We start from the raw sequence: 26,415 nt of genomic DNA, 5'->3' as shown, positions 1-26,415 counted from the left end.
CACGGGATCATATAGGTGTGTATAGCGGCACGGCATGCTATAGGAGTGGGTATAGGGGCACGGGATCCTATAGAGATGGGTATGGGGCACAGGCTCGAATGGTGTAGGTATAGGGGCATGAGATCCTATAGGGGTGGGTATAGGGGTACGGGATCCTACAGGGGTGGGTATAGGGGAACAGGATCTTACAGGGTGGGTATGGGGCATGGGATCCTATAGAGATGGGTAAAGGGTCACAGGATCCTATAGGGGTGGGTATTGGGGCACGGGATCCTATGGGGTGGGTTTAGGGGCATGGGATTCTATGGGTGTGGGTATAGGGACATGGGAACCTATAGATTTGGGCATAGTGGCACGGGCTCCTATAGGGGTGGCGATAGGGGCACTGGATCCTATAGGAATGGGTATAGGGGCACGGGATCCAAAAGGGTTGGTATAGAGGCACGGGATCCTATAGGTGTGGGTATAGGGGTACAGCATCCAATAGGAGTGGGTATAGGGGCATGGGATCCTAAAGGAGTGGATATAGGGGCACAGGATCCTATAGGAGTGGGTATGGGGGCACGAGACCCTATAGGGATGGGTATAGGGGAATGAGATCCTATAGGGATGGGTATAAGGGCATGGGATCCTATAGGGATGAGTGTAGGGGCATGGGATCCTATAGGGGTATGTATAGGGGCACGGGGTCCTATAGGTGTGGTTATAGAGGCATGTGGTCCTGTAGGGGTGGGTATAGAGGCACTGGGTCCTATAGGGGTGGGTATAGGGGCACAGGATCCTATAGGGGTTGGTATAGGGGGTTTAAGAGCCCCCATGAACATGGGCCAGCAGACGTATCAAGTGACTCTAGCTGCTCTGAGAATGCAGGGCGGCGAGTTCTGTTTACTCCGATACCGCACTTCAGGGCGTGATTTCTGAGAAAGCAAATGTGAAAGCGATGAGTGTGCACAGCCTGGCAAGAGTTCCTTCCTCTTCTATCAGCTTCCTCCCGCTTGACACTGCATTGTGTCGCTTGGGACGGCCTGGGACGTTCTCGCCACTAGTGAGAGCTCGGGCAGAAGGTGAGTGGAGTTCAGAGCTGGGTATGTCCAGGGCAGCCTTACTGCCTCAATCCATCTAGCTCCTGTTAAACGGTGTGTGTTCCAGCTGTTGCTTCCAAAGCACGATCGTGAGTCAGGTACTGACATCTGTGCTTCAAAGGAGCAGCTTCACTTTCTCTCTCTGTCTCTCTCTTCCCCCCGCTGCCACCCGCCTGTCTCTCTCCCTCTCCCCGCCTGTCTCCCCCTCTCACCGCCTGTCTCTCCCCCTCTCCCTGCCTGTCTCCCCCTCTCACCGCCTGTCTCCCTCCCCCTCTCCCCGCCTGTCTCCCCCCTCAACACTTGTCTCTCCCTCTCCCTGTCTGTCTCTCTCCCGCTCTCCCCGCCTGTCTCTCCATCTCACCGCTTGTCTCTCCCCCTCTCCCCGTCTGTCTCCCCCTCTCCCCGTCTGTCTCTCTCCCACTCTCCCTGCCTGACTGCCCCTCTCCCGACATGTCTCTCACCCCCTTTCCCCACATGTCTCTCTCCCCCCTCCCTGCCTGCCTCTCCCCATCTCCCCGCCTGTCTCTCTCCCCCTCTCCCCACCTGTCTCCACCTCTCCCCACCTGTCTCTCTGCCCCTCTCCCCGCCTGACTTGCCCCCTCTCCCTGCCTGTCTCTCTCCCCCTCTCCCTGCCTGTCTCTCCCCCCCTCCTCACCTGTCTCTCTCCCACTCTCCCCGCCTGTCTCCCTCCCTCTCCCCGCCTGTCTCTCCCCTTCTCCCCGCCTGTCTCTCCCCCTCTCCCTGCCAGTCTCTCTACCCCTCTCCCCACCTGTCTCCTCCTCTCCCCGCCTGTCTCTCCCCCTCTCCCCGCCTGCCTCTCCCCATCTCCCCGCCAGTCTCTCTCCCCACCTGTCTCCTCCTCACCCCGCCTGACTCTCTGCCCCTCTCCCCGCCTGCCTTTCCCCCTCTCCCTGCCTGTCTCCCTCCCCCTCTCCCTGCCTGTCTCTTTCCCCTTCTCCCCACCTGTCTCCCTCCCCCTCTCCCTGCCTGTCTCTCTCCCGCTCTCCCTGCCTGTCTCTACACCTCTCCCCACCTCGCTTTCTCCCTCTCTCCACCTGACTCTCCCCCTCTCCCCGCCTGCCTCTCGCCCTCTACCCACCTGTCTCTCTCCCCCTCTCCCTGTCTGTCTCTCTCCCCCTCTCCCTGTCTGTCTCTCTCCCCCTCCCGACCTGTCTCTCTCCCACTCTCCCCGCATGTCTCTCTCCCTCACCCAGCCTGCCTCTCTACCCCTCTCCCCGCCTGTCTCCCTCCCTCTCCCCGCCTGTCTCCCTCCCTCTCCCCACCTGTCTCCCTCCCTCTCCCCGCCTGTCTCACCCCCTCTCCCCGCCTGTCTCTGCCCCTCTCCCCGCCTGTCTCTCTCCCCCTCTCCCTGCCTGTCTTCCTCCCCCTCTCCCTGCCTGTCTCTCTCCCTCTCTCCCCGCCTGCCTCCCTCCCTCTCCCCACCTGTCTCTCCCCCTCTCCCCGCCTGTCTCTGCCCCTCTCCCTGCCTGTCTCTCCCACTCTCCCCGCCTGACTCTGTCCCTCTCCCTGCCTGTCTCTGCCCCTCTCCCCGCCTGTCTCTCCCCCTCTCCCCGCCTGTCTCTCTCTCCCTCTCCCCGCCTGTCTCTGCCCCTCTCCCCGCCTGTCTCTGCCCCTCTCCCCGCCTGTCTCTGCCCCTCTCCCCGCCTGTCTCTCCCCTCCCCCCGCCTGTCTCTCCCCTCCCCCCGCCTGTCTCTCTCCCTCTCCCCGCCTGTCTTCCTCCCTCTCCCCGCCTGTTTCTCCCCCTCTCCCCGCCTGTCTCTCTCCCTCCTCCCTGCCTGCCTCACCCCCTCTCCCCGCCTGTCTCTCTCCCCCTCTCCCCACCTGTCTCCACCTCTCACCACCTGACTCTCTGCCCCTCTCCCCGCCTGCCTCTCCCCCTCTCCCCGCCTGTCTCTCTCCCCCTCTCCCCACTTGTCACCATCCCCCTCTCCCTGCTTGTCTCTCTCCCCCTCTCCCTGCCTGTCTCTCTCCACCTCTCCCCACCTCTCTTTCTCCCTCTCTCCGCCTGACTCTCCCCCTCTCCCCACCTGTCTCGCTCCCCCTCTCCCTGCAAGTCTCTCTCCCCCTCCCCACCTGTCTCTCTCCCACTCTCCCCGCATGTCTCCCTCCCTCTCCCCGCCTGTTTCTCCCCCTCGCCCCGCCTCTCTTTCTCCCTCTCCCTGCCTGTCTCTCCCCCTCTCCCCGCCTGTCTCTGCCCCACTCCCCGCCTGTCTCTCCCACTCTCCCCGCCTGTCTCTGCCACACTCCCCGCCTGTCTCTCCCCCTCTCCCCGCCTGTCTCTCCCACTCTCCCGCCTGACTCTGCCCCTCTCCCCACCTGCCTCTCCCCCTCTCCCCGCCTGTTTCTCCCCCTCTACCCGCCTGTCTCTCTCCCCCTCTCCCCGCCAGTCTCTCTCCCCCCTCCATGGCTGTCACTCTCCCCATCTCCCTGCCTGTCTCTGGCCCTCTCCCCGCCTGTCTCTCCCCCTCTCCCCAACTGTCACTCCCCTCTCCCTGCATCTCTCTCTCCCTCTCCCCGCCTGTCTGTCTCTCCCTCTCCCCGCCTGTCGCTTTCCCCCTCTCCCCGCCTGCCTCCCTCCCCCTCTCCCTGCCTGCCTCCCTCCCCCTCTCCCTGCCTGTCTCTCTGCCCCTCGCCCCGCCTTTCTCTCTCTCCCTCGCCACACCTGTCTCTCTCATCCACTCCCCGCCTCTTTCTTCCGCAACTCCACGCCTGTCTCTTCCCCCCACCCTCGCCTGCCTCTCTCCCCAACTCCCACCTGTCTCTCCTCCTCTCTCCGCCTGTCACTCACCCTCTCCCCGCCTGACTCTCTCTCCCCCTCTCCCCACCTGTCTCCCTCCCCCTCTCCCTGCCTGTCTCTCTCCCCCTTTCCCTTTCAGTCTCTCTCCCCCTCTCCCCATCTGTCTCTCTCCCTCACCCAGCCTGTCTCTCCCCCTTTCCCTGCCTGTCTCTCTTCCCCTCTCCCCGCCTGTCTCTGCCCCACTCCCCGCCTGTCTCTCTCTCACTCTCCCCGCCTGTTTCTCCCCCTCTCCCCACCTGTCTCTCCCCCTCTCCCCGCCTGTCTCTGCCCCGCTCCCCGCCTGACTCTCTGCCCCTCTCCCCGCCTGCCTCTCCCCCTCTCCCCGCCTGACTCTCTGCCCCTCTCCCTGCCTGCCTTTCCCCCTCTCCCAGCCTGTCTCTCCCCCTCGCCCCACCTGTCTCCCTACCCCTCTCCCTGCCTGTCTCCCTCCCCCTCTCCCTGCCTGTCTCTCTCCCCCTCCCCACCTGTCTCTCTCCCCCTCTCCCCGCATGTCTCACTCCCCCTCTCCCCGCATGTCTCACTCCCCCTCTCCCCGCATGTCTCACTCCCCCTCTCCCCGCCTGTCTCCCTCCCTCTCCCCGCCTGTTTCTCCCCCTCGCCCCGCCTCTCTTTCTCCCTCGCCCCGCCTCTCTTTCTCCCTCTCCCCGCCTGTCTCTCCCCCTCTCCCTGCCTGTCTCTCCCACTCTCCCGCCTGACTCTACCCCTCTCCCCGCCTGTCTCTACCCCTCTCCCCGCCTGTCTCTACCCCTCTCCCCGCCTGTCTCTGCCCCTCTCCCCGCCTGTCTCTCCCCCTCTCCCCGCCTCCCTCTCCCCCTCTCCCCGCCTGTCTCTCCCCCTCTCCCCGCCTGCCTCTGCCCCTCTACCCACCTGTCTCTCACCCCCTCCCCTGCCTGTTTCTCCCCCTCTCCCTGCCTGTCTGTCTCCCCCTCTCCCCACCTGTCTCTGCCCCACTGCCCGCCTGTCTCTCTCTCCCTCTCCCCGCCGGTTTCTCCCCCTCTCCCCACCTGTCTCTCCCCCTCTCCCCGCCTGTCTCTCCACCTCTCCACACCTGTCTCTTAGCCCCTCTCCCCCTCTTCCCGCCTGCCTCACCCCCTCTCCCCATCTGTCTCATGTCCTCTCCCCGCCTGTCTCTCACCCCCTCTCCACCTCTCCCCGCCTGTCTCTCCCCACTCCCTGCCTGTCTCTCTCCCTCTAGCCGCCTGTCTCTCACCACCTCTCCCCCTCTCCCCACCTGTCTCACCCCCCTCTCCACGCCTGTCTCTCACCCCCTCTCCCCGCCTGTCTCACCCCCTCTCCCCGCCTGTCTCACCCTCCTCTCCCCGCCTGTATCTCACCTCCTCTCCCCGCCTGTATCTCACCCCCTCTCCCCCTCTCCTCACCTGTCTCTCTTCCCCTCTCCACACCGGTCGCTCTCTCCGTCTCCCCGCCTGTCTCTCTCTCTCCCTCCTCACGCCTGTCTCTCCTCCTCTCTACCCGCCTGTCTCTCTCACTCCCTTTCCCCGCCTTTCTCTCCCCCCTCGCCCTGCCTTTGACTTTCTCCCTCCCCCCGTCTGTCTCTCCCCCTCTCCCTGCCTGTCTCTCTCTCTCCCACTCCATGCCTGTATTTCTCACCCTCTACCCGCCTTATTTCTCCCCTCTCCCTGTCTGTCTCTCCCCCTCTCTCTGCCTGTCTCACTCCCTCTCCCCGCGTGTCTCTCTCCCCCTCTCCCCACCTGTCTCTCTTCCCCTCTCCCCGCCTGTCCGTCTCTCCCTCTGCCCACCTTTCTCTCTCCCCCCTCGCCCCGCCTGTCTCTCTCTCCCTCTCTCCGCCTGTCTTTCCTCCTCTCCTCGCCTCTTTTTCCCTCTCCCCAGCCTCTGTCTCCTTCTCTCCCCGACTCTCTCTCCCTCTCCCCGGCCTGTCTCTCTCCCTCTCCCTGCCTGCCTCTCCCCCTATGTCTCTCTCCCTCTCCCCGCCTGTCTCACCCCCCTCTCCACGCCTGTTTCTCCCCCCTCTCCCCACCATTCCCCCTCTCTCACCCTCTCCCCACCTGTCTCTCCCAATTCACAATTCACAATTCAAATCGCTTTATTGGCATGATAAGTTACATCTTATGTTGCCAAAGCATCAAAATACATTTATGGTTTACCACATAAACGCAGTTCTATTCATACAGTGTATAAACAGGTATATCCCTGAGTGTATAAATATACATTCGCATTGTTTATATATATTCTTTTCTTAGTTTACTGGTTGGCTCTCTGTTCATGGCAAGCTGTAACATAGTGTGCCGCCAGTGTTATACAGCTTCTCTCCTCTCCCAGTAGGAATGGGAGTTTTTGGTTGTCATTCAGATTTCTGAAATCAGGGCATATTTGTGAGAATTTTTGGTAGAAATTCTCCCTGATGCCCTGATATTTTCCACAAGCTGTGAGGAAGTGCATCTCTGTCTCCACCACTCCCTGACTGCAGTGCGAGCATATCCTGTCCTCTCTTGGCAGCCTGGTCTGCCTGTGTCTGCCTTTTTCGATCGCTAGGCTATGTTCGCTAAGTCTGTACCTTGTCAAGGTTCTTCTCAGTTTGTTATCCTTTACCATGGTCAGGTAATCAGCTATGTTGTATTGTCTGTTTAGGGCCAAGTAGCAATTGAGTTTGCTTTGGGTTTTTGTTGTTTCTGCCCAATATGTCAGATATTTTTCCTTTTGCTTAGCGACGATTGTGTTGGGTCGAATTCTTTGTGTTACCCTGTCACTGTCCTGGGGCTGGTTATTGTTAGTATTGTTAGTAGTTACTTCACTGAGTCCCAGGACTAGTTGACTGAGGGTATTCTTCTTTATGGTCAGCTCTTGGCATTTCAGGGCGTCGTAGTGATAGCATTGGGGATTGCTCATTTGTAGGTGATTCCAAAATTTGGTGGCTCTTTTTTGGATAGTGATTATTAATGGATATTGGCCTAGTTCCGCCCTGCATGCATTGTTTACTGTTTTCCTTTGAGTCCGGAGGATACTTTTACAGAATTCTGCATGTAGGATCTCAATTGGGTGTTTGTCCCATTTTGCAAATTCTTGTTGAGTTAGCGGTCCCCATACCTCACTGCCATAGAGTGCAATTGGTTCAATTACTGATTTGAAAATTTTGAGCCAAATGCTAATTGGGATTTCTATTTGGATTGATTTTTTGATGGCATAGAAAGCCCTTCTTGCTTTCTCTTTCAGTTCATTCACAGCCAGTTTGAAGTTTCCCGTAGAACTGATTTTTAAGCCCAAGTATGTGTAGTTAGTGGTTTGTTCAATTTTGGTTGTTCCTACTGTGAAATTTATTTTGGGTCCCTGATGTTTGGATCTTTGCTGGAACACAAGGACTTTGGTTTTTTGGGGATTTATTGTCAGGGCCCAAGTCTGGCAGTACGACTCCAGCAGGTCTCTCCCCCTCTCCCCACCTGTCTCTGTCTCTGCCTCTCCCCGCCTGTCTCTCTCCCTCTCCCCGCCTGCCTCTCGCCCCCCCCCCCACCTCTCTCTCCCCCCGCCTGTGTTTCATCCTCTCTCAACCTGTCTCTCTCTCCCTCTCCCCACCTGTCTCTCTCCCTCTCCCCGCCTGTCTCTCGCCCCCCCTCCCCACCTCTCTTTCCCCCCCGCCTGTGTTTCATCCTCTCTCAACCTGTCTCTCCCCCCTCTCCCCGCCTGTCTCTCCCCCCTCTCCCCGCCTGTCTCTCCCCCCTCTCCCCACTGCCTGTCTCTCCCCCCTCTCCCCGCCTGTCTCTCCCCCCTCTCCCCGCCTGTCTCTCCCCCCTCTCCCCGCCTGTCTCTCCCCCCTCTCCCCGCCTGTCTCTCCCCCCTCTCCCCGCCTGTCTCTCCCCCCTCTCCCCGCCTGTCTCTCCCCCCTCTCCCCGCCTCTCTCTCCCCCCTCTCCCCGCCTGTCTCTCCCCCCTCTCCCCGCCTCTCTCTCCCCCCTCTCCCCGCCTGTCTCTCCCCCCTCTCCCCGCCTGTCTCTCCCCCCTCTCCCCGCCTGTCTCTCCCCCCTCTCCCCGCCTGTCTCTCCCCCCTCTCCCCGCCTGTCTCTCCCCCCTCTCCCCGCCTGTCTCTCCCCCCTCTCCCCGCCTGTCTCTCCCCCCTCTCCCCGCCTGTCTCTCCCCCTCTCCCCGCCTGTCTCTCCCCCTCTCCCCGCCTGTCTCTCCCCCTCTCCCCGCCTGTCTCTCCCCCTCTCCCCGCCTGTCTCTCCCCCTCTCCCCGCCTGTCTCTCCCCCTCTCCCCGCCTGTCTCTCCCACTCTCCCTGCCTGCCTCTCCCACTCTCCCCGTCTGTCTCTCCCTCCTCTCCCCACCTGTCTCTCTCCCCCTCTCCGCACCTGTCTCTCTTCCCCGTCTCCCCGCCTGTCTCTCTCCCTCCTCTCCCTGCCTGTCTCTCTCTCCCTCTACCTGCCTGTCTCTCCCCCCCGCCTGTCGCACTCCCCCAACCCCCGCCTATTTCAACTCCCTTTCCCCACCTGTCTCTCCCCCGCTGCCTGTCTCTCCCCCACCCTAGGCCTGTCACTTGCACCCCCAACTCACCGTGTCTGTCAGTCACAGCCTGTCTTTCATTTGACAGTCACTCTTCGGAATTCTCCTCGGTGATACACGGTGACAAAGGCATACAAGGAGACCGCGAGGCAGATGGCTCAACCAAGAAGGTATGTTACAGCGGTGGGGCGGGGAAGTGGAAAGTTAATTTGGGGATGGAGTGTTTCTTGGGAGGGTTCCAGTGTCACCGTGGTGTGTTACTGGGAAGTTGAGTGTTACCGAGGGGTTGGGGAGGGGTCTAGGCCATGGGGCGCGTGATAGACTGCAGTGTGAATGCCGATCTCTGACCCTCTGCCTCCATCACCATCACCGACCCCTCCGCAGATCCAATTACATCAGAGCGGAGTCGCTCACCGAGGATCTCAGCTGTAGCATCTGCTGCGAGATTTACTCCGATCCCGTCACTCTCCAGTGTGGGCACAACTTCTGCCGCAGCTGCATCAACAGACTCAGTGGGACCTCCCCAGGTGGGCACCTCTGTCCTGAGTGTCGCCAGCCATTCAAGTGCAACAGCATCGCCTCTGACTGCAATATGAAGAAATTGGTCCAGAAGGTACAAGATTGCAAGATAGACACAACAAAGGTCAGTCTGAGAAAAACTTACACTGTCCTTTCCCCCTCTGGGACTGGGGGCGTCACAGTGGTTTAGATACATTGTCTATTCTCCCTCTGGGACCGGGTGTCACAGTGCGTTACATACACTGTTCTTTCCCCCTCTGGGACCGGGTGTCACAGTGCATTAGATAAACTGTCCTTTCCCCCTCTGGGACCGGGTGTCACAGTGCATTAGATAAACTGTCCTTTCCCCCTCTGGGACCGGGTGTCACAGTGCATTAGATACACTGTCCTTTCCCCTCTGGGACCAGGTGTGACTTTGTGTTAGATACACTGTCATTTCCCCCTCTGGGACCGGGTGTCACAGTGCATTAGATACACTGTCCTTTCCCCTCTGGGACCAGGTGTGACTTTGTGTTAGATACACTGTCATTTCCCCCTCTGGGAGCGGGTGCCAAAGTCCGTTAGATACACTGTCCTTTCCCTCTGTGACCGGGTGTCACAGTGCGTTAGATACACCGTCCTTTCCCCCTCTGGGATCGGGTGTCACATTGCAATGGATTCATTTTCCTTTTCCCCTCTGGGACCGGCTGTCACAGTTTGTTAGATACACTGTCATTTCCAAGTCTGGGTCCGGGTGTCCAGTGCGTTAGATACATTGTCCCTTCCCCGCCTGCAAATGGGTGTCACACTGTGTTCGATAAAATGTCCTTTCCCCCTCTGGGACCGGGTGTCAAAGTGCATTAGATGCACTGTCCTTTCCCCCTCTGGGGCCGGGTTTCACAGTGCATTAGAAACACTGTGATTTCCCCCTCTGGGACCAGGTGTCACAGTGTGTTGGATACACTGTGATTTCCCCCTCTGGGACCAGGTGTCACAGTGTGTTGGATACACTGTCATTTCCCCCTCTGGGACCAGGTGTCACAGTGCGTTAGATACACTGTCATTTCCCCCTCTGGGACGGGGAGTCACCGTGTTTTAGGTGCACTGTCATTTCGCCCTCTGGGACCGGGTGTCACAGTGCGTTAGATACACTGTACTATCTGTTAAATCCATGAATCTTAATGTATGGTGTTCACAGATCACAGAAATCACAGAAACCCCACAGTGCAGATAGAGGCCATTTTGGCCCATCGAGACTGCACCGACACATATTCCACCCGATTCCCGTAACCCCTACACCAACACATATCCCATCCTATCCCCATAACCCCACGTATTTAATCCCCCTAACACTAAGGGTCAATTTATCATAGCCAATCAACCTAACCCGCACATCTTTGGACTGTGGGAGGAAACCCACGCAAACACGGGGAGAATGTGCAAACTCCACACAGACAGTCGCCCGAGGCTGGATTCGAACCCGGGTCCCTGGCGCTGTGAGGCAACAGTGCTAACCACTATGCCACCGTTCAATAAATAGACGGAGACTGCAGATGAACAATCAACAGGTGTTTACTGGGTGAGGGTATTCTAAAAACTAACAGTACAGATCCCTACTCAGCGTTTATATACAGGTGTGGTCACTGCCGGTACTACAGTATACAGGAGCTGTAAAAGTAGTTCTCCTCTTAAAGGTACATAAACTACAATTCCTCCCCTTTTAGATTAACAGTACCATAACATTCAATTAACAGTTAACACTTTTAACATGCACATTAACTTAAATAGTCCATTTATAGATTCAGTCTTTGGGGCGGCTTCCTGATCCTTTCTGGATAGCGCCTTTCCTGAGTGTCTTGCTCTTGGTGCGGAGGCGATTCTGGCCCCCTGTCGTCGGTTAGTTCATCAGCTTCCGATGCTACTGTTTCTGAGGTAGATGCTACCGGTATGTCGGGTTCATCACCAGGTACGCGAGACATGGGGTTGACTCGTTCCTGTGACGCTAGGATCTGGTCGAAATGGAGTCTCTCAATGTTCTCCCCCACATCCACTATGTACATTAGTGGCCCCTGCCGTGTGCATATCATTCCTGGTTGCCATTTTTCTGTTCGGTAGTCGTGGGCCAAGACTGGTTGTCCTACATTGAAGCTCCTTGTCGACTTCTCATTGATGTGCTGGAATTGCTTATTCTCAACATTTCTTCGTACATTTGGTCTGACCAGATCCAGACGAGATCTCAACCTTCGGTTAAAGAACATCATGGCCGGGGTCTGGTTGGTAACTGCATGTGTCGCATTTCTGTAGGCTAACAGGAAATTGTCCACCTTATGCTGCAGTGGAATGTCGTCATCGCACATGGCCCTTACTGCCTTTTTAAAGGTTTGTATGAACCTCTCAGCCAATCCATTTGTGGCTGGATGATATGGGGCGGATGTGTAATGCCTTACTCCATTCCTTCTCATAAATTTCCGAAACTCTTCGGACACAAACTGTGGTCCGTTATCAGAGCAAACCTGCTCTGGCAAGACGTTCCTGGCAAATATGGTCCGTAGGACTGCAATCGTTTTCTCCATAGTGGTGGAGGACATTTTGATCACCTCAGGCCATTTCGAGTGCGCATCCACTGCTATTAAGAACATTGAGTCCATGAATGGACCAGCAAAATCAATATGCATCCGTTGCCATGGAGAGGAGGGTCACTCCCATGGGTGTAGAGGGGCATGTGGTGGTGCATTTTCGACCTTCTGGCATCCTGAGCAGCTCTTTGTTAGGTCCTCGGTTTGCTGATCGATCCCCGGCCACCACACATAAGCCCTAGCAAGGCTTTTCATTTTCACCCCTCCCAGATGGCCTTCGTGAAGCTCATTGAGCACTCTCTCCCATAACTTGGGTGGAATTACCACTCGGGATCCACACATCAATGTCCCCTGGCATACTGACAGCTGTTCTCTTCTGGATGAGAATGCTGGCAACAGTGAGTCGCCATGTGTTGGCCATCCCTTCACCGTCAAATCATATACCCGAGACAGTGTCGGATCATTGCGGGTCTCCTTCTCTATATCCGCGTTAGTTACTGGCAAGCGTTCAATTATAGTTGAATAAAATATTTTGACAGGGTCCACTGCTGGTGCTTCCTCCGCAGTAGGCACTGGCTGGTGTGATAGCCCATCAGTGTTTCCATGCTGTTTCGTGCCCTTATACTCTATTTCATATTGGTTCGCCCCTAGAAAAAGGGACCATCTTTGTAGCCGTTGCTCAGTCATCACCGGAACGCCCTTCTTTGGATTAAAGGTGGAGACAAGGGGTTGGTGGTCAGTCAGCAAGGTAAACTTCAGCCCGTGCAGATAGTGATTGAACTTTTTCACTCCCCACACTAGGCTGAGGGCCTCCCTGTCAATCTGGGCGTAGTTGCGCTCGGCTGAGGTTAGTGACCGAGACGCAAAGGCTACTGGCCTCTCCAACCCGTCTGGGAATTTGTGCGACAGCACCGCTCCAATACCATAGGGTGATGCATCACATGCCAACCGAATTGGTGGTGGTGGGTTGAAATGAGCCAACACCTCTTTTGATGTGATCAATTCTTTGCACTTCTGGAAAGCTCGTTTACATTCGTCATTCCACTTCCATGGTACCCCTGTCTGCAGTAGGGTGTTCAGTGGGTGTAGTACTGTGGACAAATTCGGTAAGAACTTATGGTAGTAGTTCACCAGCCCGAGGAACGACCTCAATTGTGACACATTTTTCGGTGCTGGAGCCTTGACTACTGCCTCAATCTTTTAAGGGGACTTATGTAACCCCTCTTCATCAATAACGTGGCCACAATACGAGATCTGCTTCTGGAAAAACTCGCATTTGTGGCGATTAGCTCGTTGCCCATATTCCTTCAATCTAGTGAGCACCTGCTCCAGGATGGCGAGGTGATCACTGTCATTTTCGCCCATGACCAGGATGTCGTCCAAATAACACTGGGTCCCTGGAATCCCTCGCAGGACTTGATCCATTGCCCTTTGCCAAATAGCCGGAGCTGATGCTACCCCGAACACCAGCCGGTTGTATTGGTAGAGACCTTTGTGAGTGTTGATCGTGAGGTATTGTTTCGAGTCTTCTTCTACCTCCATTTGCAGGTACGCCTGGGCCAGATCAATCTTAGTGAAGCGTTTTCCTCCAGATAGCGAGGCAAAAATATCTTCAATCCGCGGAAGCGGATATTGTACCGTGTGAAGGACTGGGTTCACTGTCACCTTAAAGTCCCCACAGATGCGAACCTTCTTTGGTTCCCCAGGTGTATTACTCAACGACCTCTTCATTACAGGAACGATGGGTGTAGCCCACTCACTCCAGTCTACTTTGGACAGTACTCCTGAACGTTCCAACCCTTCCAGCTCTGCTTCGACGGCTGGGCGGATCGCATAAGGCACCGGTCTGGCCTTAAAATCTTTAGGCTTGCATTTTCCTCTATTTTGATCGTCGCTGTTATGCCTTTTAGTGTTCCGATTCCCTCCTGAAACACTTCTTGTGCGTCAGTCAGCATTTTTGACAGTCGTCCAGGTGTGACGTCGTCATCCTTTTTGGCCTCTACCGTCAGTGCCTGTATGGAATGCCAATCTAACTGTATCTTCCGGATCCATTCACGTCCTAGTAGTGGTGGTCCTCCATCTGGCAATACATATCGGTCCATTTTTGGTGTTTCCTTGCCGTTGTATATCACGTTCACCCTTATTTTTCCTCTGCGGTAGACTTTTTGCCCCGTGTACGTCTTCAAAACAATCTCTGTATCTCTCAAGGGTATATGTGAAAATAGCCGCTTGTAGTCCCTTCGGTTTATGACTGTTAGGGCTGATCCTGTGTCCAATTCCATTTTCACTTGGACTCCGTCTATCTTGAGCGTGACCCAGATAGTTTGGTGATCCTCCATTTTGATTACATTATGTAGTTTCAGACAACCCAGCTCCTTGCTTCCGGAGTCTGTATCACTTTTCTGTTCATCTGAACTACTCTCCGTCACCTTATGTACCTTTTTGTACTTCTCCTGTGGAGATTTCTTGCTGCTGGTTTTCTTTCCCGACCTGCAGACTCTTGCTATGTGTCCTGCTTTTCCACACTGTCTGCACACTTGGTCCTTGAACCAACAATCCTTCTGGTCATGTGTTGTTCTGCCGCAGCGATAACACTTCACTGCTCCATATGACATTTCATTGGTGCCATATTCTTGTGGTCTCCGTTGTATCTCTGCAGCGCCCCGTGCAGCTGCTTCGTGTGATACTGCCATGCTGAAAGCCTTGTCCAGCGTAACATCCTTTTCTGATAGGAGCCGTTTCTGGGTTCCTTCACCTTGAAGCCCACACACAAACTTGTCCCTTAACGTATCTGCTAGTCCCATTCCAAACTGGCAGTGTTTCGATAGCTTGCACAGTTCCGTTAAATACTCAGCATTACTTTCATCTTTATGCTGGTTCCTTTTGTGAAACTTAAATCTTTCTGCTATCAGCAGTGGTGTGGGGTTTAAGTGGTCCTGTAGGATTGCCACTATGCTTTCAAAATCCTTATCCACTGGCTTCTCTGGGGTTACTAGGTTTCGCAGTAAGCCATACGTTTTTGCACCCATGGAATTCAACAATACCATGCTTTCCTGGCATCTGGCACTTCATTCGCCTTGCAGTACACTTCAATGCGTTCCACATATGTTGCCCAATCTTCGACTTCATTGTCGAATGCTGTGACACTGCCATGCTTCGGCATCCCTGGGTGTGGTTAGACTGGTTAAAATGGTGTCTCCCGCGCTCTCCTTCTTCTCCGCTGGCTCAAAATGGCATCTCCCGCGCTTCCTTTCTTCCCCCGCGGACGCTGCTCAGCCCTTGAGCACTGGCTGCGCTCTGCGTGTTTTCCTGCGCGCCTCTCGTTGCCGCCGCTCGGTCCTGAACCCCGGCTGTGCTTTACCCTCTCTTGTTTTCCATCGACGTCGCTCGGTCTTCAACCCCTGGCTGCGCCCTGTGCGCTTTACCCTCTCTCTTACCCCTTCGACGCTGCTCGGCCTTTTCTGTGCCGTCGGTCGGCTCCAGCCGCCACTGTCCTGGAAGGGTCTGCGCCGTACCTGTTGCCAGCCTGTTGCGCTGGATCGTCGTGACTGGAGAACCAAGCCCAGCTCTCAATAGCCTCCCCTGCGATGCTCACTCTCTGCTGGATGACTGGGCGGCTGCTCGCGGTCGACGCCCGTTCTTCTGGCCTCGACTTTCTTCCACTGTCCTCCAGGAGCGTATCCCTGGGAGGAAATGCAGAGTTGCAGGTAGGTTCGAATCTGCCTCATCGCCACTGTTAAATCCGTGAATCTTAAGGTATGGTGTTCTTTAATAAATAGACGGAGACTGCAGACGAACAATCAACAGGTGTTTACTGGATGAGGGTATTCTAAAAACTAACAGTACAGATCCCTACTCAGGGTTTATATACAGGTGTGGTCACTGCCGGTACTACAGTATACAGGAGTTGTAAAAGTAGTTCTCCTCTTAAAGGTACATACACTACACTTTCCCCTCTGGGACCGGGTGCCACAGTGCATTCGATACACTCTCCTTTCCACCTCTGCGACCGGGTGTCACAGTGCATTAGATAAACTGTCCTTTCCCTGTCTGGGGCCGGGTGTCACAGTGTGTTAGATACGCTGTGATTTCCCCCTCTGGGACCGGGTGTCACAGTGTGTTGGATACACTGTCCTTTCCCCCTCTGGGACCGGGTGTCACAGTGTGTTGGATACACTGTGATTTCCCCCTCTGGGACCAGGTGTCACAGTGCGTTAGATACACTGGCCTAGAAATTCAGTTGCATTCGCCAGCCGTTAACGCCATAAGAGGGGTAGATTTCCAGTGCTAGGCACTTAGCGCCCGGGCGCAGGCCGGTCTGCGCCAACGCCCAACTTCAGTTGACATTTAGCGCCGGCGCAAAGTGTTTGCACCCGCTCAGCTGCGCGCACAGCTTATGACGTCATTTCGTCGTGCAACGCTGTTTGTGCGCCCCAAACCGGAACTTCAGTGGCGCCCGCCCAATGTGGGCGTGGCGCTGTTAAGAACTGTGAAGTGGAACGCAGCAGAGGCCCTGTGGGCCTCGGGGAGCGCTAATTAAAGGGCACTTACACTGAACTATAAAGGCCAGCCATTTTGCTTCAATGACTTTAGTGCTTTGGATTTCTGGACAGAGACCAAGGAACAGACCTTACTGATTTGGGACAACATAGGAGAGGTATTTTTGGCTTCTGGCCAGAGCTTGGAAATTTGACTCTTTGTGATTTCACTGTTTGCAAGTTTATTATGGGGGCTGCATGGGGTTCCAACCCTCAGTTCCAGCATTATGTGCGAAGGGCTCGCAGACGCTGTGTGAGAGGGCCAGCCATGCCTAGACGCAGAGGGGCCATCAGGTGTCGGCAACGTAGGCCTTACCCACTCAGGGAATACCGGCAGCAGGTGTCCTATCTCACCATGACTGCCGCGCATTGTGTTAAGAGGCTGCGCTTCAGAAGGGAGGTGGTTGCAGAGATCTGCCAGCTGCTTCACAGAGATCTGCATCCACAGCTGATGTGCAGGACGTCTCTGTCGGTGGAAGTGAAGGTCACGGTGGCTCTGAACTTTTATGCAAGCGGCTCCTTCCAAGCCGCTGCTGGGGACATAGCGAACATCTCCCAGTTCGCCGTGCATCGCTGCATCCGGCAGGTCACCGATGCCCTTTTCACAAGGAGACACCAATTCATCTCCTTCCCCATGACCCTAGAGAGGCAGGAGCAGCGTGCAGTCAGATTTGCCAGGATCGCCGACTTCCCCATGGTGCAGGGCGCCATTGACTGCACGCATGTGGCTATGCGGGCACCTATCGACAATGCCGAGGATTACCGCAACCGGAAGGGCTACCATTCCCTCAATGTACAGCTGGTGTGTGACCACAGGCAGCGCATCCTAGCTGTCAATGCCCGCTTTCCAGGAAGCAGCCACGGTGCATTTATCCTGCGCCAGACTACTGTGGCTGACATGTTCGAGGCACAGCCTCCACCAAGGGGATGGCTTATTGGGGACAAGGGCTACCCTTTGTGCACATGGCTCATGACCCCGCTCCGCGCACCCAGGACCCCTGCGGAGGAGGCATACAACGAAAGCCATCAAGCCACAAGGAACATCATAGAGCAAATGATTGGCGTCCTGAAGCAACGGTTCCGCTGCCTGGATCGATCCGGCGGATCTCTACAGTATTCGCCGGATAGAGTCTCCCAGTTCGTCATCGTTTGCTGCATGCTGCACAACCTGGCTATCCGCAGGACTCAGGCACTGCCACCACCTCAGGAGGACGAGCAGGAGGACCATGAGGAGGAGGAGGAGGAGTACCAGCCCAGAAGGGAGCCACAAGGTCCAAGGGCCGTCCGCCGGCGGCTTATTGCCCCCTGTCAGGGAATGGCTTGTGGCAATGAACGCACCTGAATGCAGCCGCTCCGCAAGCCCTCAGCCGGTTAACGCAACAACCACTTGAAACATGACACCTGGACAAGCTGAATAAATAAAAAGCTTTATTTAACAAACTCCGGGCCCTTCCCACATGAAACAGAAAAACAGACAAGACCCCCAAAAAACAGTGAAAAACATATCTCACTCCCACAACCTGGGGAGGAATAACAAAACTTGTCAATCCAATTGGCCTTCATCTTCGGCCTTTCCAAAATAAGCCCCCCCCCTCCAGAACACAAACACCCCCATATAAAAAAAACAGTTGCCGACACCCTCTACTTGGTGTGCCGAGAGGGCGAGTCCTTGTGCAGGCTTCTCCGGCCCCTGCCCGACCTGTTGCTCCGCCTCAACCTGGGCCCTGTGGGTGTTGCAAGGCTGGGGGAAGGCTCCTGAGGGCCACAATGCGTAACGGCAGATGCCCTTGGGGGTCGGCCTAGACGAGGTCCGGCCCTGGAGGGTTCGGCTGCTGACTGCTGCAGCTGTGGCTGGGCAGCATCAGTCTCTGCAGCAGCACGTTGCACCTTGGCTGGGGGAGTGGCAGTGGTGGCTGCAGCAATGGGGGCAAGCTGGCTGATGCCAGGCGCTCGCTGGTCGCCAGAGACACTGGCACTCGGCCGGGCTGGCACTGCAGCAAGCGCAGCAATCTGGTGCAGGCCAGACCGCTGTGCTGCAGCAGGGCGGCGGGTGCCCTGTCGATGCTTCCGTGACACAGCGAGTGTGGCAGAAGTGAGTGCCCGAACTGCCCTGTTCTGTGCCCGCATCAGATCAGCCAGTGTCTGCACGGCACCACTCATGAACTCGCGACTCGCGTCCTGTGCTGCCGCGAGTTGGTCGACACCCCTGGCCTGTGCTGCCGCGAGTTGGTCGACACCCCTGGCCTGTGCTGCCGCGAGTTGTTCGACACCCCTGGCCTGTGAGTCCCCGAAAGCGTCCACACTATGAGCCAGGGACTCAATGGCCTGAGGCAACTGTCCCACAACCCCCATGAACTCGTTGTGGTGCCGCTCGGAGGCCGCGGACATTTCATCAAGGAGGCGCACCTCCTGGGCGAGGACCATCTCCGGACTGGAGGGCGGACTCTCCATCTGGGGAGAAGGCCGCCGAGCTGCCCGACCCTTCCCGCCTGCCTGGACTCCACTGGGCCCAGCAACTGCCCTCCCCTGCAACACTTCCCCCCTCTGGGGAGAAGGCAGCCGTGCTGCCCGACCCTTCCCACGTGCCTGGACGCCACTGGGCCCAGGAGCTACACCCCCCTGCAACACTTCCCCCTGGCTCTCCTCCAGGCAAGACGTGTCCCCTCCATTGCCATCCCCTGGCGCGGATGAGGGTTCCCCCGATGTGCCGCCTTCCTCTTGGTCCTCGTCGTCCTTCTCTTCCGAGGGACTGGCACTCTCAGCTTCATGGACCTCCTCCTCACCAGCTGAAAGCAGGAAGGCACAAGAGTAGCTTTAGAGTGAGGACAGGGCGTCAGCGAGGGAGGCATGAGTGGTGGCATTATGCGCATTGGTCGGACAGTGGCAAAGGATGTAGATCTGAAGCGCAAGGGGAACGAGAGAGGTCCAAACGGTCATGTCCTTACCATTGGGGCCCAGCACAGGGTCGGCATCTCCAATAGCAACGGGTCCAACCACCCGGCCACGCATGAGTCGAGCCACGCGCTCCTCCAGGTCACTGAGCTCCTGGAACTGGCCACGGCCTCCCCCGGTGACATTCCGGCTCTTCATATTCTTGGCCTGCAAGAGAAAGGACGGCCTCTAAGTACAGTGTGTTGCCCTGTTGTTGTCTGCACTGCCTCCCATGGTCGATTAGCATGGCCAGTGTGGTGCCCTGTTATTGTGTGCACTGCCTCCCATGGTCGAATAGCTTGGCCAGTGTGTTGCCCTGTTATTGTGTGCACTGCCTCCCATGGTCGAATAGCTTGGCCAGTGTGGTGCCCTGTTGTTGTGCGCACTGCCTCCCATGGTCGAATAGCTTGGCCAGTGTGGTGCCCTGTTGTTGTGTGCACTGCCTCCCATGGTGGAATAGCTTGGCCAGTGTGGTGCCCTGTTGTTGTGTGCACTGCCTCCCATGGTGGAATAGCTTGGCCAGTGTGGTGCCCTGTTGTTGTGTGCACTGCCTCCCATGGTCGAATAGCTTGGCCAGTGTGTAAAGTGCAGAAAGTGCTATTGATGATCATGCCAGTGCCATAGCTGCGGGAGGAGGGATGGCCATTAGGCCTTTGAGGTCCCTTTGCCCATAATGTGAGGTGCACATGCAAGGATGAGGAGGACACTGGAAAGGGTACTCACCCTGACCATCCGAGTGAGGTCGTTGTACTTCTTGCGGCATTGGTCCGCACTCCTGGGGACATCGCTGGTGGATGACACCCTGTGGGCGATTTCCCTCCAGGCTCTCCTGTACTGCCTCCTGGGAGCCTTCTTGCCACTGTCCGGGCACAAGATCTCTCTTCTCTTTTCCAAACCCCTAAGCAGCACCCTCAAAGCATGCTCTGAGAAGCGCTGCGCTCGTTCACGGGCCTTCTGCATGGCTTCAGGCGCTATTTGGGTCCACCAGCAGTGTTGAGGCCTAGCTGCAGGGCTCCACTATCCAGGGCGTGGCAACAGACAAAGTCAACCCTTCCCCCTTTAAGAGCTGGCCGGCGTCAGGGTGTCTGCTGTCAATCAAAACATGACCGCACCTGCGCTGCGCCCGGCCTCGGCGTTATCAGTCCGCACCGCCGGCTTAGCGCCTAAAGATAGCAGTGCAACGCCAGTTTCAGCGCTCGCCCAAACTCCTTGGCCAAATCTACTGAATTTCGGCGAAGTGGCCAACACTTTCCGGCGGGCGCTAACTTTAGCGCCCGCCCGACTTTAGCGCCCCAAAAGTGGCGCGACTGAATTTCTAGGCCACTGTCCTTTCCCCTTCTGGGACCGGGTGTCACAGTGTGTTGGATACACTGTGATTTCCCCCTCTGGGACCGGGTGTCACAGTGCATTAGTTACAATGTCCTATTCCATCTGGGACCGGGTGTCACAGGTCATTAGATACACCGTACTTTCCCCCTCTGGGACCGAGTGTCACATCGCATTATTTACACTGTCCTTTCACGCTCTGAGACCGGGTGTCACAGTGCATTCGTTACAATGTCCTATTCCATCTGGGACCGGGTGTCACAGTTCATTAGATACACCGTACTTTCCCCCTCTGGGACCAGGTTTCACAGTGTGTTAGATACACTGTCCTTTCCCCCTCTGGGACCGGGTGTCACAGTGCGTTAGATACACTGTCCTTTCCCCCTCTGGGACCGGGTGTCACAGTGCGTTAGATACACTGTCCTTTCCCCCTCTGGGACCGGGTGTCACAGTGTGTTAGATACACTGTCCTTTCCCCCTCTGGGACCGGGTGTCACAGTGCGTTAGATACACTGTCCTTTCCCCCACTGGGATCGGGTGTCACAGTGCGTTAGATACACTGTCCTTTCCCCCACTGGGACCGGGTGTCACAGTGCGTTAGATACACTGTCCTTTCCCCCTCAGGGACCGGGTGTCACAGTGCGTTAGATACACTGTCCTTTCCCCCTCTGGGACCGGGTGTCACAGTGCATTAGATACACTGTCCTTTCCCCCTCTGGGACCGGGTGTCACAGTGCGTTAGATACACTGTCCTTTCCCCCTCTGGGACCGGGTGTCACAGTGCGTTAGACACACTGTCCTTTCCCCCTCTGGGACCGGGAGTCATAGTGTGTTAAATACACTGTCCTTTCCCCCTCTGGGACCGGGTGTCACAGTGCGTTAGGTACACTGTCCTTTCCCCTCTGGGACCGGGTGTCACAGTGCGTTAGACACACTGTCCTTTCCCCCTCTGGGACCGGGTGTCATAGTGCGTTAGATAGACTGTCCTTTCCCCCTCTGGGACCGGGAGTCATAGTGTGTTAGATACACTGTCCTTTCCCCCTCTGGGACCGGGTGTCACAGTGTGTTAGATACACTGTCCTTTCCCCCTCTGGGACCGGGTGTCACAGTGTGTTAGATACACTGTCCTTTCCCCCTCTGGGACCGGGTGTCACAGTGGGTTAGATACACTGTCCTTTCCCCCTCTGGGACCGGGTGTCACAGTGCGTTAGATACACTGTCCTTTCCCCCTCTGGGACCGGGTGTCACAGTGTGTTAGATACACTGTCCTTTCCCCCTCTGGGACCGGGTGTCACAGTGCGTTAGATACACTGTCCTTTCCCCCTCTGGGACCAGGTGTCACAGTGTGTTAGATACACTGTCCTTTCCCCCTCTGGGACCGGGTGTCACAGTGTGTTAGATACACTGTCCTTTCCCCCTCTGGGACCGGGAGTCACAGTGTGTTAGATACACTGTCCTTTCCCCCTCTGGGACCGGGAGTCATAGTGTGTTAGATACACTGTCCTTTCCCCCTCTGGGACCGGGTGTCACAGTGCGTTAGATACACTGTCCTTTCCCCCTCTGGGACCGGGAGTCACAGTGTGTTAGATACACTGTCCTTTCCCCCTCTGGGACCGGGTGTCACAGTGTGTTAGATACACTGTCCTTTCCCCCTCTGGGACCGGGTGTCACAGTGCGTTAGATACACTGTCCTTTCCCCCTCTGGGACCAGGTGTCACAGTGTGTTAGATACACTGTCCTTTCCCCTCTGGGACTGGGTGTCACAGTGCGTTAGATACACTGTCCTTTCCCCCTCTGGGACCGGGAGTCATAGTGTGTTAGATACACTGTCCTTTCCCCCTCTGGGACCGGGAGTCATAGTGTGTTAGATACACTGTCCTTTCCCCCTCTGGGACCGGGAGTCACAGTGTGTTAGATACACTGTCCTTTCCCCCTCTGGGACCGGGTGTCACAGTGTGTTAGATACACTGTCCTTTCCCCCTCTGGGACCGGGTGTCACAGTGTGCTAGATACACTGTCCTTTCCCCCTCTGGGACCGGGAGTCACAGTGTGTTAGATACACTGTCCTTTCCCCCTCTGGGACCGGGTGTCACAGTGCGTTAGATACACTGTCCTTTCCCCCTCTGGGACCGGGTGTCACAGTGTGTTAGATACACTGTCCTTTCCCCCTCTGGGACCGGGTGTCACAGTGCGTTAGATACACTGTCCTTTCCCCCTCTGGGACCAGGTGTCACAGTGTGTTAGATACACTGTCCTTTCCCCCTCTGGGACCGGGAGTCATAGTGTGTTAGATACACTGTCCTTTCCCCCTCTGGGACCGGGTGTCACAGTGCGTTAGATACACTGTCCTTTCCCCCTCTGGGACCGGGAGTCATAGTGCGTTAGATACACTGTCCTTTCCCCCTCTGGGACCGGGTGTCACAGTGCGTTAGATACACTGTCCTTTCCCCCTCTGGGACCGGGTGTCACAGTGTGTTAGATACACTGTCCTTTCCCCCTCTGGGACCGGGTGTCACAGTGCGTTAGATACACTGTCCTTTCCCCCTCTGGGACTGGGTGTCACAGTGTGTTAGCTACACTGTCCTTTCCCCCTCTGGGACCGGGTGTCACAGTGCATTAGTGACACTGTCGTTTCCCCATCTGGGACCAGGTGCCACAATTCATTAGATACACCGTACTTTCCCCTCTGGGACCGAGTGTCACATTGCATTATTTACAATGTCTTTTCTCCGTCTGGGACCGGGTTTCACAGTTCATTAGATACACCATACTTTCCCCTCTGGGACCGAGTGTCACATTGAATTATTTACACTGTCCTTTCGCCCTCTGGAACTGGGTGTCACAGTGTGTTAGATTCAATGTCCTTTCCCCTCTGGCACCAGGTGTCAGTGTGTTAGATAAACTGTCCTATCCTCCTCTGGGACCGGTGTTCGCAGTGCGTTAGATTCTCTGTCCTTTATCCCTCTGGGACCAGGTGTAACAGTGTGCTGGATACATTGTCCTTTCACCCTCTGGCACCATGTGTCTCAGTGTGTTAGATACACTGTCCTTTCCCCCTCTGGATTCGAGAGTCACAGTGCGTTAGATACACTGTCCTTTCCCCCTCTGGGAGCGGGTGCCACTCTGTGTTAGATACACTGTCATTTCCCCCACTTGGACCAGGTGTCACAATGCATTAGATACTCTGTCCTTTCACCCTCTTGGAATGAGGGTCACAGTGCATTAGATACACTGTCCATTCCTCCTCTGGTACCGTGTGTCACAGTGCATTAGATACACTGTCATTTCCTGCTCTGGGACAGGGTGTCACAGTGCGTTAGATACACTGTCCTGTTCCCCTCTGCGACCGGGTGTCACAGTGCGTTAGATACAATGTCCTGTTCCACTCTGCAACCGGGTGCCACAGTGCGTTAGATACACTGTCCTTTCAACCTCTGGGACCGGGTGTCACAGTGCATTAGGTACACTGTCCTTTCCACCTCTGGGACCGGGTGTCACAGTGCGTTAGATACACTGTCCTTTCTCCCTCTGTGACCGGGTGTCACAGCGTGTTAGATACACTGTCCTTTCCCCCTCTGGGACCGTGTGTCACAGTGCCTTAGATACACTGTCCTTTCCCCCTCTGGGACCGAGTGTCACATTGCATTATTTACACTGTCCTTTCCCCGTCTGGGACCGGGTGTCACAGTGTGTTAGATGCAATGTCCTTTCCCCTCTGGCAACAGGTGTCAGTGTGTTAGATAAACTGTCCTTTCCCCATCTGGGACCGGGAGTCGCAGTGCGTTTGATACTCTGTCCTTTACCCCTCTGGGACCAGGTGTAACAGTGCGCTGGATTCACTGTCCTTTCACCCACTGGCACTGTGTGTCACAGTGCATTAGATACACTGTCCTTTTCCCCTCAGGAACCAGGTGTCACAATGTGTTAGATACACTGTCCTTTCACCCTCTGGGACCGGGTGTCTCAGTTTGTTAGATACACTGTCCTTTCCCCCTCTGGATTCGGGAGTCACAGTGCATTGGATACACTGGCCTTTCCCCCTCTGGGAGCGGATGACACAGTGTGTTAGAGACACTGTCCTTTCCCGCTCTTGGACCAGGTCTCACAGTGCATTTGGTACGCTGTCCTTTCCACCTCTGAGACCATGTGTCACTATGCATTAGATACATTGTCCTTTCCCCCTCTGGGATCGGGTGTCACAGTGCATTAGATACTCTGTCCTTTCGCCCTCTTGGAATGAGGGTCACAGGACATTAGATACACTGTCCATTCCTCCTCTGGGACCGGGTGTCACAATGCGTTAGCTACACTGTCCTTTCCCCCTCTGGGACCGGGTGTCACAGTGCATTAGATACACTGTCCTTTCCCCCTCTGGGTCCGGTTGTTGCTGTGTGTTAGATACACTGTCATATGCCCCTCTGGGATCAGGTGTCATAGTGCATTAGATACACTGTAATTTCCTGCTCTGGGACCGAGTGTCACAGTGCGTTAGATGCACTATCCTTTCCCCCTCTGGGTCCCGGTGTCACAGTGCATTAGATACACTGTCCTGTTACTCTCTGCGACCGGTTGTCACAGTGCGGTAGATTCACTGTCCTTTCCCCCTCTGGGACCGTGTGTCACGGTGCATTAGATACACTGTCCTTTCCCCCTCTGGGACCGAGTGTCACAGTGCGGTAGATTCACTGTCCTTTCCCCCTCTGGGACCGTGTGTCACGGTGCATTAGATACACTGTCCTTTCCCACTCTGGGACTGGCTGTCACAGTGTGTTAGATACACTGTCCTATCCCTCTCTGGGACCGGGTGTCACAATGTGTTAGATACACTGTCCTTTCCCCCTCTGGGACCGAGTGTCACAGTGTGTTAGATAAACTGTCCATTCCCTCCCTGGGACCGGGTGCCACAGTGCCTTAGATACACTCTCCCTTCCCACTCTGGGAGCAGGTGCCACAGTGCATTAGATTCATGGACCTTTCCCCCTCAGGGACCGTGTGTCACAGTGCCTGAGATACGCTGTAGTTTCCCCCACTGGGACCTGGTGTCGCTGTGCATTAGATATGCTGTCCATTCCCTCTCTGGAACCAGTTGACACAGTACTTTAGATATACTGTCCTTTTCCCTCTGGGACCGGGTGTCACATTATGTTAGATACACTGTCCTTTCCCCCTCTGGGACCAGGTGTCACAGTGCATTAGATACACTGTCCTTTCCCCCTCTGGGACTGGGTGTCAGTGTTTTAGATACACTGTAATTTCCCTCTCTGGAACTGGGTGTCACAGTGTGTTAGATACACTGTCCTTTCCCCCTCTGGGACCGAGTGTCACATTGCGTCAGAAACACTGTCCTTTTCCCCTCTGTGACCCAATGTGACAGTATGTTATATACACTGTCCTATCCCCCTCTGGAACCAGGTGTCACAGCGCGTTAGATACACTGCCCTTTCCCCCTACGGGAACGGGTGTCACAGTGTATTAGATACATTGCACATTCCACCTCTGGGACCCAATGTCACAGTGTGTTAGTTACACTGTCTTTTTCCCCTCTGTAACCAAGTGTCGCAGTGTGTTAGATACGGTGATCCATAGACGGTTTGTCGAAGGTTTTGTTTCTACTCATTCTGTGTCCAGACACACCCTGAAATAACTTTTCTTCTGTTTCAAGGAGAAGAATGTGATACCCAAGCTTGGAGAAGCGAAACAGTTGGTGGCCTTTGGACCAGAAGGTTCGCCACTTCTCAACGAAGACACGTTAAAAAGCTGCTTCTTAGGCAAAGAGGTGAAAGACATGCCGGTGGGTCTGATCTCCATCATTGGCCAGGAGAGGTTGGGAAAATCATTTCTACTCAACTACCTCCTTCGAGGATTGAATAATATGGTCAGTAACCACTGCTATATCCTTATCTGGACGTGTATAACCAGTATTCATTCATGGCTGCTCACAATTGGCTCTCCCTCTATCTCCAATCCCTCAGTCTCTCACTCCCTTCAGCTCCAAACTCTCAGTCTCTCTCTCCCTCCATCTCCAACCCCTCAGTCACTCGCTCCCTTCATCTCCAAACTCTCAGTCTCTCTCTCCCTCCATCTCCAATCACTCAGTCTCTCTCTCTCCCTCGACCTCCAATCCCTCAGTCTCTCACTCCCTCCATCTCCAATCCCTCAGTCTCTCACTCCCGCA

General features: G+C 55.8%; 1 protein-coding gene across 4 annotated transcripts in view; it reads left to right on the top strand.

The window, feature by feature from the left end:
- The first annotated feature begins 966 nt into the window (after positions 1–966).
- Positions 967–26,415, top strand: part of LOC147095435 (RING finger protein 112-like) — a 478,940-nt gene continuing 453,491 nt past the window's right edge. Inside the window, exons 1-4 of one of the 4 annotated variants that reach the window (XM_085974583.1) lie at positions 967–1,064; positions 8,460–8,541; positions 8,756–9,014; positions 25,903–26,115. In XM_085974583.1, the coding sequence (XP_085830709.1) occupies positions 8,525–8,541; positions 8,756–9,014; positions 25,903–26,115 (489 nt within the window). In that variant the 5' untranslated portion in view covers positions 967–1,064; positions 8,460–8,524. Of the gene's footprint in view, positions 1,181–8,459; positions 8,542–8,755; positions 9,015–25,902; positions 26,116–26,415 lie in introns of all 4 variants that reach the window. The other 3 variants (XM_085974582.1, XM_085974584.1, XM_085974585.1) reach the window with 3 other exon arrangements.

Source organism: Somniosus microcephalus, unplaced genomic scaffold (assembly GCF_052327205.1).
Source record: "Somniosus microcephalus isolate GS21.2 unplaced genomic scaffold, FLI_Smic_1.0 unresolved_chr1, whole genome shotgun sequence".
Lineage (NCBI taxonomy): Eukaryota > Metazoa > Chordata > Chondrichthyes > Squaliformes > Somniosidae > Somniosus > Somniosus microcephalus.
This window is presented reverse-complemented; position numbering and strand designations above follow the sequence as displayed.